General features: G+C 38.4%; 1 protein-coding gene across 1 annotated transcript; it reads left to right on the top strand.

Annotated features, from left to right (window-relative positions):
* Positions 1 to 5,046: 5,046 nt before the first annotated feature.
* Positions 5,047 to 12,228, top strand: LOC138879264 (uncharacterized). Its single transcript, XM_070158868.1, has 2 exons — positions 5,047 to 5,436; positions 12,181 to 12,228. Exons 1-2 carry the CDS (start codon positions 5,047 to 5,049, stop codon positions 12,226 to 12,228), a joined length of 438 nt encoding a protein of 145 aa, XP_070014969.1.
* Positions 12,229 to 15,579: the final 3,351 nt, after the last annotated feature.

Below are 15,579 nucleotides of genomic sequence, written 5' to 3'. Positions count from 1 at the left end.
CAAGTTGAGTTCAGGGTGTTAAAGGAGGAAAAGGGATAGAAGGTCTGAATTATGAGGATCTGTGCATACAACCAGATGTGGAACTGCTGGAGGGTTACAAACCTCCCAAGTTTGAAATGTTTGACGGAACAGGTGATCCCAAGGTTCATCTGAGAACTTACCATGACAAGCTCGTGGGGGTCGAAAAAGATGAAAGGATTCGAATGAAGCTTTTCATGAGAAGTCTTACCGGAGATGCCCTGTCCTAGTACATAAGCCAGAACCCTAAGAAATAGGCCAATTGGGTAAGCATGGCATCAGAATTTATGTACCAGTTTAGGTTCAATATAGATGATGCACCAGATGTCTTCTATATCCAGAACCTAAAGAAGAAACCAACCAAGACTTTCCACGAGTATGCTACTTGGTGGAGGTTGGAAGCAGCCAAGGTAAGCATTAGAAGAAAAACAAATGAACACGTTCTTTATTAGGGCAAATGACCCACAGTATTATGAAAGGCTAATGGTCATTGAGAATCACAAGTTCTCCGATATCATCAAACTCGGAGAAAGGATTGAAAAAGGTATCAAAAACGGGATGGTGACAAATTTTGAGGCACTGTAGGCCACAAACAAAGAATTGCAATTAGGTGGCATATCAAAGAAGAAAGAAGTGGGGGCAGTAATGGTGGATCAAGGCCCAAAAACCCCGCTCACATACCAAACACCTCCCCCCACATACCAACCCTCATCTCCCAGATATTCTCAACCCTACACCGCCTATCACACTTATAATATCCAGCCAACCTACTATCATTCACCCCCAACTCATCCAAATTACTAGAAACCCCGACCTAACTTTGATCGCAAACCACTAAGACAATACACCGCTATTGCTGAACCCATCGACTAGCTGTATGAAAGATTGAAGGCCGCTGGTTATGTTGACCCTATTTCTGCTGTGGCAATGGAGAACTCATCTAAATGGCTCAACCAAAACAAAACCTGTGCATATCATTTCGGTATTAAGGGGCACACCATTTGACGAGTGCCAAACATTGAAAGATTAAATCTAGACATTGATTGATAACAAGGTCTTACAGACAAAGGAAGCTGCGCCCAACATCTACAACAATCCTCTCCCAATGATAGGGTATATGTGATAGATATAGATAAAGAATGGGATCCTGAGGGGTCAATCAGGCTTATTCGAGAAGGCGATGACTTTAAATCCACAGTCACACTCACTCCTATTATGGTGCAGACGCAGCCCTCAGTCGAGGTTGAGGTAACCACATCGGTTTCATTTGAGGTAGAGGTAGTTCCACCTGTAGCCACACCTATTCCATTTGATATAGAAGTAGCCACACTTTTCATAGTGACAGTATCAATCACACCTCCTTTCAACTCCAACGCCATACCTTAGGATTATGTTGCCGAAGCTAGGCGAAGAGTATGATGCCACAGAAGGAATGACCAAAACGGGAAGGATCTATACACCCGAACATTTGGGAGGATCGAGCAAGGAGGTTGCTACCAAGCAACCTGTCATTGAAACAGGACCGGATGATATTTGGAGGAAAGTACAAGAGAGGGAATACTCTGTCGTCGATCATTTGAACAAGACCCCCGCCCAGATCTCTATCATGTCATTATTGCAAAATTAAGAAGCGCGTAAGAATGCTTTAACAAAAGTGTTAAATGAAGCTTATGTGTCCAACAATATCACCTACAAAGAAATGGCCAACATGGTAGGGCAAGTGCTGGAGAGTCATAAGATCACCTTCCACGAGGATGAATTACCACCTGAAGGTTAAGTCACAATCGGGCATGGCATAGCACGGTACAATTTGAAGACAAATTCATTGCCAGGGTCTTAATAGATGGGGGTTCAAGCCTCAACATTTGCCCGTTGACTACTCTGAAAAGATTGGGCAAAGATTTCCACGAGATACGGGCAGGAAGTATGAACGTGAAAGCCTTTGATGGTTCTCAAAAGGCCACGATTGGGGAAATTAATCGTTGCCTGCAGATAGGTACAACTTGGTTCGATGTTGAATTCCAAGTGCTTGACATATCAGCTATATACAATCTTCTGTTGGGTCAACCTTAGATACATGCCGCTAGGGATGTGGCTTCCACACTACACCATGCCGTGAAGTTCGAATGGAACCATCAGGAGGTGATCATTCACGGAGATGGAAGTAACCCCATTTACACTAGCCAAACTATCCCGGTTATCGAGAATAGAAGGAGGCTAGGAGGGGAAACTTATCACCACATTGAACATGTCAATGCAGTTGAGAAAGACAAATGGTGGAGTAACAAAATAGAAAACATACTAGAATGGTCTGGGTATGAACCTGGCAAAGGGCTTGGGAAGAAACTCTAGGGCATTACCAAGCCGTTACAGTTGAAACGTCATGGCACGACTTTCGGGCTGGGATACCAATACACCTGGCAGGAGTACAATGATTGGCAGCCGTCATGGCGTGGTCCTTATTACCCTCTCGAGCAACCAGGGCCACATCTAGGTCAGACTTTTCACCAGGCTGATACAATATGGGGAACTGTAGAGGAAGAACCTTTAGCTGGGCTGAGGAATTTATTTCTAGAGAATGAGGATATGGATTGCAGTGAGATAATTGAGGAGGAGGAGGAAGAAGGTTTCACCATTCAGAGTGTGGAGAAGGGAGCTGTTCTCAGGAATTGGACTGCCACACCATCCCGAACCTGCCGAGTCCCTGGGTAGCTTGGCTTATAGCCTAAATTTATTTCTATAGCTATGCTAGGCATTTCAGATGCTTTCAGTAATTTTGTTTTAAAGATGCGTTTTGTTTCAAAATAATTGCTCGATTCATCGAGACATACTTGTTTTGGATATTTTCAAAATTTAATCAATGCATTGCTATTTATTATTCATTATTATCTTTCACATTTTTATTTCTACAATGTTATTTTTACTTTTCCTGATGAACCAATGACTGTGACATGTAATGAGACAATACAACATAAGGATATCGACCCAGAGGATGAGGATGAAATACCTGAGAAAATTGTTAGGAAGGTTGAGAACTTTGGAAATAAACCTAAGTCCAACCTGGACGAGACCGAAGTAATAAATTTGGGAGACATCGAAACCGTCAAGGAAATTCGCATAAGCATCCACTTATCATCGTCAAAGAAGGAAGAGTACACTCATTTTCTGAAGGAATATGAGGATATCTTTGCATGGTCATATGATGACATAACCAATCTGAGCACATCCATAGTGGCTCACAAGTTGCCTACCAATCCAATGTGTCTGCTAGTAAATCAAAAACTCAGGAAGTTCAGACCAGACATGAGCCTACAAATCAAGGAGGAAGTCACTAAGCAGATCAAAGCCAAAGTCCTCAGGGTAGTTGAGTACCCAACCTGGCTAGCCAACATTGTACCAGTTTCGAAGAAAAATGGGAAAGTTAGAGTATGTGTTGACTATCGAGATTTAAATAGAGCAAGTCCCAAGGACAACTTTCCACTGCCAAATATACATATCCTGATCAAAAACTGTGCTAAGCATGAACTCGAATCCTTTGTGGATTGCTTTGCGGGTTATCACTAGATCTGGATGGATGAAGAAGACGCAGAGAAAACAGCTTTCATCACACTGTGGGGGATATACTGCTATAAGATGATTCTATTTGGTCTAAAGAATGCTGGAGCTACTTACATGAGATCCATGAAAACTATCTTTCATGATATGATACACAAGGAAATAGAGGTGTATATTGACGATGTCATCATCAAATCCAAGAGGGATGCAAATCACATATTAGAATTGAGAAATTTCTTTGACAGGTTAAGGAGGTACAATCTAAAATTGAACCCTGCAAAATGTGCATTCGGGGTTCCCGCAGGAAAGTTGTTGGGATTCATTGCTAGCCACCGGGGAATCGAGTTGGACCCGTCCAAAGTTAAGGCTATTCAAGAGTTACCACCACCAAAAAACAATAAGGACGTGATGAGTTTCCTAGGACTTCTCAATTACATCAGCCACTTTATAGCACAGTCCATAGTTATATCCATCTTCAAAATATTGAGGAAAGATGATGAAACGAGCTGGACCGTGGATTGTTAGAACGCTTTTGACAAAATCAAGGAATACCTGTCCACACCGCCAGTCCTGGTCCCGCCAGAACCTGGAATACCTTTTCTACTCTATCTATCTGTATTAGATGGAGCTTTCGTATGTGTTTTGGGACAACATGACGAGACGGGAAGAAAAGAGCAAAACATATACTACTTGAGTAAGAAGTTCACACCTTATGGAGCACGATATTCTCTACTGGAACGCACTTGCTGCACTTTGACCTGGGCGACCCAGAAATTAAGGCATTACTTCTGTGCCTACGCTACATACCTCATATCCAGGATGGACCCTCTGAAGTATATCTTTCAGAAGCTCATGCCAACCGGGAAGTTAGCCAAGTGGCAGATATTGTTAAGTGAGTTCGACATTATCTAGGTAACTCAAAAGGCGGTCAAAAGACAAGCATTGGCTGACCATCTCGCTGAAAATCCTGTGGAAGGAGAATACGAACCCTTTAAAATGTATTTTCCTGATGAATAAGTATCATTTGTAGGAGAGGACACTGCTGAAGCTTACGACAGTTAGAGAATGTTCTTCGATGGAGCTGCAAACTTCAAAGGAGTAGGCATCGGAGCAGTTTTGGTATTAGAAACAGGTCAACATTACCCTGTATCCACGAAGCTTAGGTTTTCCTGCACCAAAAATATGGCAGAATACGAAGCTTGCATCATAGGGCTCAATTTGGCCGTCGATATAAATATACAAGAGCTGCTGGTAGTTGGTGATTCGGATCTTCTAGTACACTAGGTTCAAGGAGAATGGGCTATGAAGAACACCAAGATACTGCCATACTTGTATCATGTGCAGGAGTTAATGAAGAGATTCACAAAGATAGAATTCAAACATGTGCCCAGAATTCAAAATTAGCTTGCAGACGCACTGGCCACCTTATCATCAGTGATACAACATCCAGACAAGAATTTCATTGATCCCATCATGGTGAAAGTCCATAACCAACCGGCTTACTGTGCTCATGTTGAAGAAGAAACGGATGGAAAACCTTGGTTCCACGACATCAAAGATTATTTGGCACAAGGAGAATATCTAATGCAGGCAAACCATACTCAGAAACGCATGCTGCGGAGGCTGTCCAATCATTTCTTCCAAAGCAGAGGGACCCTGTATAGAAGAACTCCTGATCTGGGGTTGTTAAGGTGTGTTGATGCAAAGGAAGCTTCTAGACTGCTCGAGGAGATACATGTCGGAACTTATGGACCACATATGAATGGTTTTGTTCTAGCCAAGAAGATACACAGAGTCGGATATTTTTGGATGACCATGGAAACGGATTGTATCTGGTACATACAGAAATGCCAACAATTCCAGGTACATGCAGACATGATAAAGGTACCACCAAACGAGCTCAATGCAACAAGTGCACCTTGGCCTTTTACTGCCCGGGGAATAGATGTCATTGGTCCGATCGACCTCATTGCTTCAAACGGGCACCAAATCATTTTAGTGGCTATCGACTATTTCACTAAATAACTTGAAGTTGCATCTTACAAAGCCATGACCAAGAAAGTCATCGCATATTTTGTCAAGGATCGTATTGTTTGCCGATTCGGGGTTCCCGAGTCCATTATCACTGATAATTCCACCAATCTCAATAGTGACTTGATGAAAGCCATGTGTGAAACCTTCAAAATCAAGCACAGAAACTCCACATCATACAAGCCTCAAATGAATGGAGCTATCAACGATGCTACAAGAACATCAAGAAGATACTAAGGAAGATGGTACAAATCCACAAACAATGGCACAAGAAGTTACCCTTTTCCCTATTAGGGTACCGCACTACGGTCTGCACATCAACTGGGGCAACTCCCTATTTACTGGTTTATGGTACCAAAGCTCTCATTCCAGCCGAAGTAGAAATTCCTTCTTTAAGGATCATACAGGAAGCCGAACTCATAAATGCAGAATGGATAAGGAGCCGCCATGAGCAACTGGACCTTATAGATGAAAAAAGAATGAATGTAGTATGTCACGGTCAGCTTTATCAGAATAGATTATCCAGAGCTTTCAACAAAAGGGTCAAACCAAGACAATTCTCACCGGAACAGTTGATGCTGAAGAAGATCTTCACGCATCAAGATGAAGCCAAAAGGAAATTCTCTCCCAACTAGAAAGGTCCTTACATGTTTCACCGGGTGCTAATAGGAGGAGCACTCATACTTGTAGAAATGGACGGAGAAGTCTGGCCAAAACCAATCAATTCAGACGCAGTCAAGAGATACTATGTTTAGACTATTTACATTTCTTCATATGATGTAACTGAACTATGCTTGACCTGATTCCCGTTTAAAAGGGGTTACATAGGCAGCCCTATGGGTTCGGTCCTATCATAATAAAATCTTCATTTTCTCCAGCACCAGAAACTAGGGCAGAATTTTGAGGAGGACCCTCAAAATTCCGGAGCAAGTCTAGCTAACACCATCATATGCTAGATAGTTAGAAATTGGTTAAGAAACTGGGGAAGAATTTTGAGAAGGATTCTCAAAATTCTTGAGAAGGTTAATCAAGTTTCATCGCACGCAAAACGGTTGAAGGATCATTTACCAAACTGGGGCAGAATTTTGAGGAAGACCATCAAAATTCTAAGATGCAATGTCTCTAAATTGTGTTACAGTCACTAGTTCATCTAAAATTACTCGATATTTCACTATGTTTTCTAACAATAACTCAATTTTCATCGATAAATGCATATTTTCGAAAACCCTATTTTCGTAATAGCCAGTCGCTACCCGGGGCAACTCAAATAGGGCCTCCAGAATGGAGCAAAGCACCACCTGCCAGTAGACAAAGGCACGAACCAACCTCCCCTTACAAAACTCAAGACTTTTCTTTGGGTGCAGGCACTGTGGACATAACAGGATTATTTGCAAACATACACATATCAAAGTCACTATCAATCAGGCCACCAGATGCAAATATATCTTCAGCTAAGAAATATTCTGCTCCTATTTGCTACTTGTTCACTGCATAAGGCTAAACACTGCCTTCTGTTTGCACGAGACTAATCGCTATCTCCAATCTTGCATGAGGATAAGCCCTACCTCCATATTTGCATAAGGCTAAGCACTACCTTCTCCTTGCATGAGACTAAACCTTGTCTCAAATCTTGCATGAGGCTAAGCCATGCCTCCATATTTGCACAAGGCTAAGAGTTGCCTTTCCCTTGCATGAGACTAAGTCCTATCTCCAATCTTGCATGAGACTAAGCCCTGTCTCAAATCTTTTATGAGGCTAAGCCTGCCTCCATATCTGCATAAGGCTAAGCCTTGCCTTATCCTTACACGAGACTAAGCCTTGTCTCAAATCTTGCACGAGGCTAAGCCCTGCCTCCACATCTGCATGAGGTTAAGCATTGCCTTCTCCCTATATGAGACTAAGCCCTGTCTCCAATCGTGCATCAGGATAAGCCCTGCCTCCATATTTGCATAAGGCTAAGTGTTGCCTTCCCCTTGCATGAGACTAAGCCCTGTCTCCAATCTTGCATGAGACTAAGCCCTGTCTCCAAACTTTCATGAGGCTAAGACTTCCCTCCCTATATACATGAGACTAAGACTTCCCTCCCTATCTACATGAGATTAAGCCCTTCTCAAATCCTGCATGAGGCTAAGCCCTGCCTCCGTATTTGCATAAGGCTAAGCACTGCCTTCTCATGACACTAAGCATTGTCCCTCCCTGCATAAATGTTGCTCTATTCTAAACTTTGCACTATCTTCTTCCCTCGGGCTAAGCTCTGCCCCCAAACTCCGCACAAGACTAAGCTTTGTCTTGCTATCTCTTTTGGTATCCTGTCTCTACATTTCATGGGCTGATGTATAGCCAATTTGTCCAAAGGAATCATAGTCTGAAGGAATCATCCCCATAGCCTGAAGACACCATGCCATGGCCTGAGGATCCCTCAAACTTGCACAAAATTATTCAAAGGCATCATGGTTTAGAGGCACCATCCTCATAGCCCGAGAATATCATTTCATGGCCTACGAATCTCCTATCTCATAATTCATGGCCCAGGACATCATAGTCTACATACGTCATCTACACTATCCTAAAGACAATCTCTCATGGTCCAAAGGGAATTCGCATCATGTTTAAATTCTCGTAGTAACCTATATACTTGCATGCATCGTATTTTGAGTTTTGCAGGAAATCCAGGTGGTAACCGTTCTTCAAATAGTAGCAACCTTCGCTTCTGTTTCTGTTCATACCATTTTCACTTTGCCATTATAACTGATCCCCATCAATTAACCACCTTACTCTGTGACCATTAAGATATCTACCCTATAATACACCCGTTAGACTCCAAACTCACAATCACAACTCCATCCGACATTACCCTTCACAAAGGAACCTTTTCCATCGGCTTCATTCACCGTTGGGTCCAGAACTAAACATGGCCTGATTCCTGTAAAACCAGGGATATGTAGGCAACTCAGAGACCAGGGTTTGACCTCTATTTTTTTTTCAAAACATCCATTCGGATAAAATCGGTCATCATTTCTTTACCCGAAAACTCTTTCATCCTTCCCGGGTAAAGAGGGGCAGTTGTTGATACCCAATTTTTCCCTCATATATTTTAAAATATGCATACATATTTTCAAAATATTGTACATGCATCTACAAACATGCACAAGTGTTTTCAAAATTATTCTATAGTTTTTAAAGGCCTTAAATCAATTTATTTCTACATTTTTAATTATATAAATCTTCAATAATTATCCCCCATATTACTTTATAATGATTTAGTCATCTAAATACATCATTTTTTCTCATATAAGTGTTCAAATATTTTAATTGTATTTTTTACAATTACGTTTGCATTTTAAGACTATAAATGCATATTTTGTAAAAATAGCCCCTACATATGCATACCTACATTATCTATACAAAAATGACTTTTTATATTTTTATAATGCTGGGTAATTATTTTAAATCAGCTTCATGCATGAAAATTATTTTTATCATTTAATTAGCTATTTTTAAAATTATTTTATTTAGTCAATTAGGTATTTAACAAATAGCCCCTAATTATACCCATAATCGGACCTTCCCCAGCCCAATTTAATTTAACCTAAGCCCAAATAAACCCAGCCCAAAACCTAAAGATCTCTACCCGACCCAAACTCCTCTAATCTTGGCCGTTGATCTCTGAGATCAACAACCCCCATTCCCCCTTTTCTTTTTTAACCCAAACGACCCCCTAACACTAGCCATTCTCTGAAGACAGCCACCCTCATATCCCCTTCTTCTCCAGTTCTCTCTAAAACTAACCCTAGCTCCGTCACCTAAAATTTCCCCCAAACCCTTCGATTATTACCCGTTTCATGGGATTCCCTGGTGATTTGAGGCCCCTACCAGCCTCTTACCTCTTCTGGTTGTTCGATTTTGTTGTTTCATAAAGGAATTTCGAATAATCCAACCTAGATTTTGTTCGAAACCATTTAAGAATCCACCTACGATCATCTCCGTTTGTGAGTACTATTATCTTGTGTTTATGACTCCAATCTTTGGTTCCAAACCAGATTTTCTATCATCTATGTCATTTTCTCAAAAGCCCTTATCTCTTACACTTTGAATCTGTTCAAATCCTTGTAGATCTGAAACGTTTTCAAGTTAATACGGTAGTTTTATTTAAAATTTTCCTGTTCTTCTTATCATCGACTGATTTTAATGTTCCTCCAAATTAGGGTTTTGATTCTTTATTATTTGCTGCAGTTCTTAAGTAGTTTTGAGCTTCTATAGCATTTTTCTTTAAAGGTTTTATGCTTTCCTTACTGTTAATCGACCCTAATGTTTTCTAAGAACTAGGGTTTCACTTCGTTTTGTTTCTGCAAAACTTTTTTAAAGTTCCTATGTGTTTGATTATCTTTTTTCAATTGATTCTTTCATGGCTATATTACAGTCTTTAGTTTGTTTGATTATCTCATTATTCACTTCCATATTTGCCTATTCCTTGAGTAATTGATTGATTATCTGACTATCTAGGGTTCAAAATTTGCTTTGTTCTGCTGAGATGATTACTTCCAGTAATTTCTGCCTACTTTCCTTGTTTTGGGACTCCCGATTGACACTACTTGCCTTAATTACTGTTACTATGCTTAATTTAGGGGAATTGGTTGTTTTACCAACCCCGGATGATCACTAATTTACCTATTTACCTTATTTGTGTGACTAATTGTCCTTGCTACTGGCCGGAGTTTGGTGTTCTGACTCTAATTGATTACCTACCTTATCTGTACCTCAATTCCGAGTTATTTTTGGATACAATCCCATGATTTTTTGCCTATTGATTGGCCTTGTCATGCCTAATAGATGAACTGATTGCTTTCTTTGTATTATTTTCAAACCTTCAAACTGCTTTACCTTATTTACTCTACTCTACTGAATGCTATATAAGCCTCACTATTTTTCTTTAACACACACACACACACACATATATAGAAAAAGTACACAAAGTTCTTGCTCTCTTTCTCTATCACAATCTTCTATTCTTTGTTTGTTGCACTGTTGTTACATCCCGTACTTTAATATTAGGATTAGTCATAGTAATCTATATGAGCTTGAAGGGATTAAGACCATTTATGAGATTATAGAGGATTTGTGACTATTAAGATCCTGTAAGTTTACAACCCTGATACCGTTAGATATTATGTTAGTGTAGTATTTTATTTTAAGTGGAATATTTTAGTAAAAGTTTTATGAGTATAACTTTGGTAGCTACCATTATTACTATTTTCGAATATGGTAAATTATTCATATAATATGAGAAAATTTATGAGATTTTTTTGTTGTAAAGATAGAAATTATTTTCTAACAAGAAAAGTAGAATATCTTTTTACCATTTTAAGAATTAAGCGTACGAGAATTTTTACTCTTTATACGAGAATAGCAAAATTAGAAGTTGAGAAAAAATATATTTTTTTACATGGATATTTTAACGAAATAATAGTATATGATTTTTGAATGATAGTTATATAATGATAAGAAAGATTAGTGTTACTGGAGAGAGATTAAGAAGAAGTTAAATAGAAAGATTAATGCAAAAGAATAACATAAAAAGTAGTAAGTATATGACACACAAGTATACATGAAGCTATAATGGAATTAATAGAGATACATATGATAGTTAATGGTGTAAAAGTAAAGAAGTGTAACGTATAAAAGCATGTAAAATTACAAAAAATAAAAGATGCCAATGATATTGTAAAAACATATAGGTATAACAAATGTTTATTGATTTTTGATTAATTTTTCAAATACATTAGTGTTATGATAAAAACGTTGTATCAATGTTAACTTGTAAAAGAAGAGATTATGGGCACATTGTTATAAAATTAACTGTTTAGAGATGTGATAGAGGTAATGTGAATTTGAACATAAGATAATATAAATAAACTGAAATGTATGTAATAACACAAAAGTATTAACAATAACTATTGTAAACAAAACTGCAAGTGTTTTAGTTAATAAATTACACAAGAAAGGGATGGGTTATAAAGGTACTTACTAATGACAACATGTTTTTTTTTATAATAAAAAATAACAAGACACTATGTATGACAATGTAAAGCCAATTTTTTGTAGTGCAAACATTGAGAAGAATACGCTGTTTATGAGTCGGTTATGTAAAATGTTGATGGAGTGAAAGAAATTATGTGATGTAGTGGTATGAATGTGTATTTTTACATGGCTATTTTTTAATAAAAATAATAGTGTATGTATTTATTTTATGTGGTACCATATGACTATAATAGTATGATGTATAAAGTATATAATAAAAATAAGTAGAATTTTAAGTAATCTGAGACAATTCTTAATTATGCGGGGAATTGATTAATTACCGGATAATGAGACACTACCTAATTACCTAATAAGTGAATAAAGATTAAAATATCCTATCCCACCCCCACGTGGCATCCACATAGAAATGTATTAAGTGACTCATGTATTATAGGTGTCATCAGCCAAAAGGCAAGGGGGTTTCATGTCCTTAAGGCTCTAGGGATCAATATATGTTCCCTTTATTCTTTTTCCTTTTTCTGTTTTCAACATGTCCAGCTAGTTCTTCATAGTGGTGGAAAGTATTTGAATTCTGAGTTAAGCTAATTTTAAGATTCTGATGAGGTTTTATTTAGGATATAGAATTAGATGAAGATTGGTTACAAAGATTGAAACTTTATGAGATGGGGTTGAAGATGTACTATAGTTTATTGAAGTGACTCAAGGTGTTGGATAGTTAAAAGATTTAGGAATATGACAACTCCAGTTGAACCTTCAAAGGGGATTAGGACCCCGGGGAAGCATTACTATTCAATGTGGCAATCTTTGTTTGAGATTGACACAAAGTATGTTCCCATCAAAACAATCGGTAAAAGAGCATATGGAATTGTTTGCTCTTCTGTTAACAAGGAAACCACTGAGAAGGTTGTAATCAAGAAGATTAACAATGCCTTATTCAGGCAGTCATGGTTCTTCGATGCTGTTTTCCTTATTCCGTCGTTCAATTTTGAGTATTAGAAGTAAACAACAGGTATGTTAAGGCAATCCCTTCTTTCCTTTGACATGGTCCAAATTATACAGAAGAAACGAGCAAACGCACGATTTTCATAAATGACTCTATTCATAGAAATGCTAGAGATACTTATATTCTTGATTCTCCATGTGTCATATTATTATATCATTTGTTCATGGGTCTCAGAAAATACGTAAGTTGAAAAAAGTTTATTTCATAAAATTATTCAAAGGAATAATGGTCTTATGACAATCTGAAAGATTTTATTAACGTACTTCTCATGCATTGCATTCATTTACATGTGCATTTACCCATGACTCAGACGATATTATATACACGTATATATATATATATATATATATATATATATATATATATATATATATATATATATATATGTATATAGGATATAGGAAAATGTTACGGCTTAATATACGCACCACCACCTGATCAGCTGGTATACGATGATGATATTGCCCGCAGTGGCTGAAATATGACTCAGATGACGTTTCATACACGTATATATGTATATATATGTATATGGGATATGGGAAAAGGTTATGACATTATATACACACCACCATCTGATCAGCTGGTATACGATGATGATGTTACCCACAGTGGCTGAAATATGACTCAAACGGCGTTATATACGCGGATATATATATATATATATGGGATATGGAAAAAGGTTACGACGTTATATACACCACCACCTGATCAGCTGGTATACGTTGATGATTTGCCCACAGTGGCTGAGATGATATGATGGAATGCCCTCAGAGGCTTGATGATGTTATGTACGTACAGTCTATGCATCATATGATATTTATATGCATGTGCATGGCATTATAAACATTTCATGATTTACAGAGCTATTCAAACTTACAGGTTGAATCCTTTACTCCATGTTTCTTTTATGTTTTTAAATAAATGTTGACTTACCATTATATTTCAGTTATGCCTTACATACTCAGTACATTATTCGTACCAATGTCCTTTTGTTAAGGACACAACATTCATGCCTGCAGGTATGGATAATCAGTTTGACGAGCTCTCATAGTAGACGAGATTGGCATTCAGTGAAGGATCAGTAAGGCTCCACCTCACTCGGAATGTAGCCGAGTCTATGAGTCATCGTGTCAGAATATTGCTACAAACTTATGGGTGTCGACGCCCCCTTTTTCTATGGGTCGAAATCGGGTATACGACATTGGGAGGACAACTCTATTCCCTTTCGAGAATTGGGTTTTGGAATTTTGAAGAGTCGCCACCTAATGATTATAGTGCATTAGGACACTTTAAGAAAGGTTTGAGTTGGAAAAAAACCAGAGTTCGGGTAAGGGCTAGAAATTATCTCGAGGGGAAGGTGTTAGGCACCCCTCAAGATCCATGTTACAATTGTGACTTTACAAGTAAACAATCAAGGCTCAAATAAGGACTTGCATACAACATTGCAATTAGGTTGAAAACTTTTGAAGGTAAGTAGAGAGGTCAGAAATTTATGAAAAAAAGATTTGAATGGTTTCACGAGAAGAGATGAATGCAAATAAAGGGAGGGGGGGTCCTAGGTTTACGATTAATATGGATCACTTCAATGCAATATCCATCAATCACTCCTCAAAAAAGAGGGGTCGCACGTGATATTAGCGCATCGGTCATCATCTCCATATCTACCCTTCCCACCCCGTTAAGGTATTAAAGCGCGAAATAATATCGTTACTTATTGCATGCTATTACCCGTCCCTATCCTATCAGTCCCGGAGGCATATGGGACTACTAATCCTAAAGGGGAGGGAGCTAGGGCTTTTGCAGTTTTTTAAAAAGGATAAAATTCTAAGGCGACATTCAGCAAGTATTGGGAAAGCAAGTAAGCATATATGGCTCAAATAAACCTCCTTAAATCAGAGAAAATCATATAGTTTAGCATGTCTTACTGATCGCAGCAGACTCAACCTAAGGATGAGTGGACGCTAATACTTTTACCCAATAGCGATATCGGGGTCGATTTTTCACAGGGAACTTCAAATTGGAGTCGAGTATTTGTATGGTCTAGGATAGTGTTTTACCTCATAATTGATCTTCTAACATTTTTGGTTTTCTTTTGTTTAAGAGCTACAATTTATCAACTACAGTTGTAAAGCTAGGTTATGCTAAAATTAGGATTCTAAATTGTATGAAAGATAGATAAAAGCACTAGGGATGCATCATTTACCTAGGTGGTCCACTAACGGGTAGAAATTCCTAATGCAAGAATGACAAATATGGGGCTTATGCTATAACCGTTGCACCTTTTACACCCACTCTCACACCTCTTGGTAGAGATAGTGATTTTGCCCAATTGACTCTCTCGAGACCAATTGGGTAGGCTAATTTGCCCAAGCAACTTATGGTTCAAGTTGGATAATTACTCTCTTGAGGTTTATCCCGTTAATTGGGACTACCATTCTCATGGGTCCATCCCGATTCCTTGTTGGAGTTAATCTTGAGGTCATAGACTCTCTTTCTCAAGAATAGTCAAGACCCACTAAGCTAGACTTAGTGTTTGCAACCACCAAATCTTAGTGAAAACTTAAGATTAATCCAAATAGAAAACACCCAACATCATTCTTGCACTAAACAATCACACCCATCAATTTCCCACACTAGGGTTGAGCCACAACCCTAGATAATGGGTTTAGCTAGACATAGTAGTAACAAAAATCAAAGAAATAATAGATGAAATTGATATAATAGTTAACTACAATGTTAATCTACTTGATTCCCCTTTAAAACTAGAAGAAATGGCCCAAAATAGGCTAATAATAGGGTAACACGAGTTCAGCTGCTCTCTACTCTCGAACCGCCTTCTCAAAAACTCCGTGCTAAAAATTAAAATGTTCTATATATACTTCACAGGAAAAACCGGACAAAAATACCCCTGAGGGTCTGGCGCGGACCGCAAA

The sequence above is a fragment of the Nicotiana sylvestris genome, chromosome 10 (assembly GCF_000393655.2).
Source record: "Nicotiana sylvestris chromosome 10, ASM39365v2, whole genome shotgun sequence".
NCBI classification, from domain to species: Eukaryota; Viridiplantae; Streptophyta; class Magnoliopsida; order Solanales; family Solanaceae; genus Nicotiana; species Nicotiana sylvestris.
Note: the sequence above shows the minus strand (reverse complement) of the source record. Positions and strands in the feature narration are given on the sequence as shown.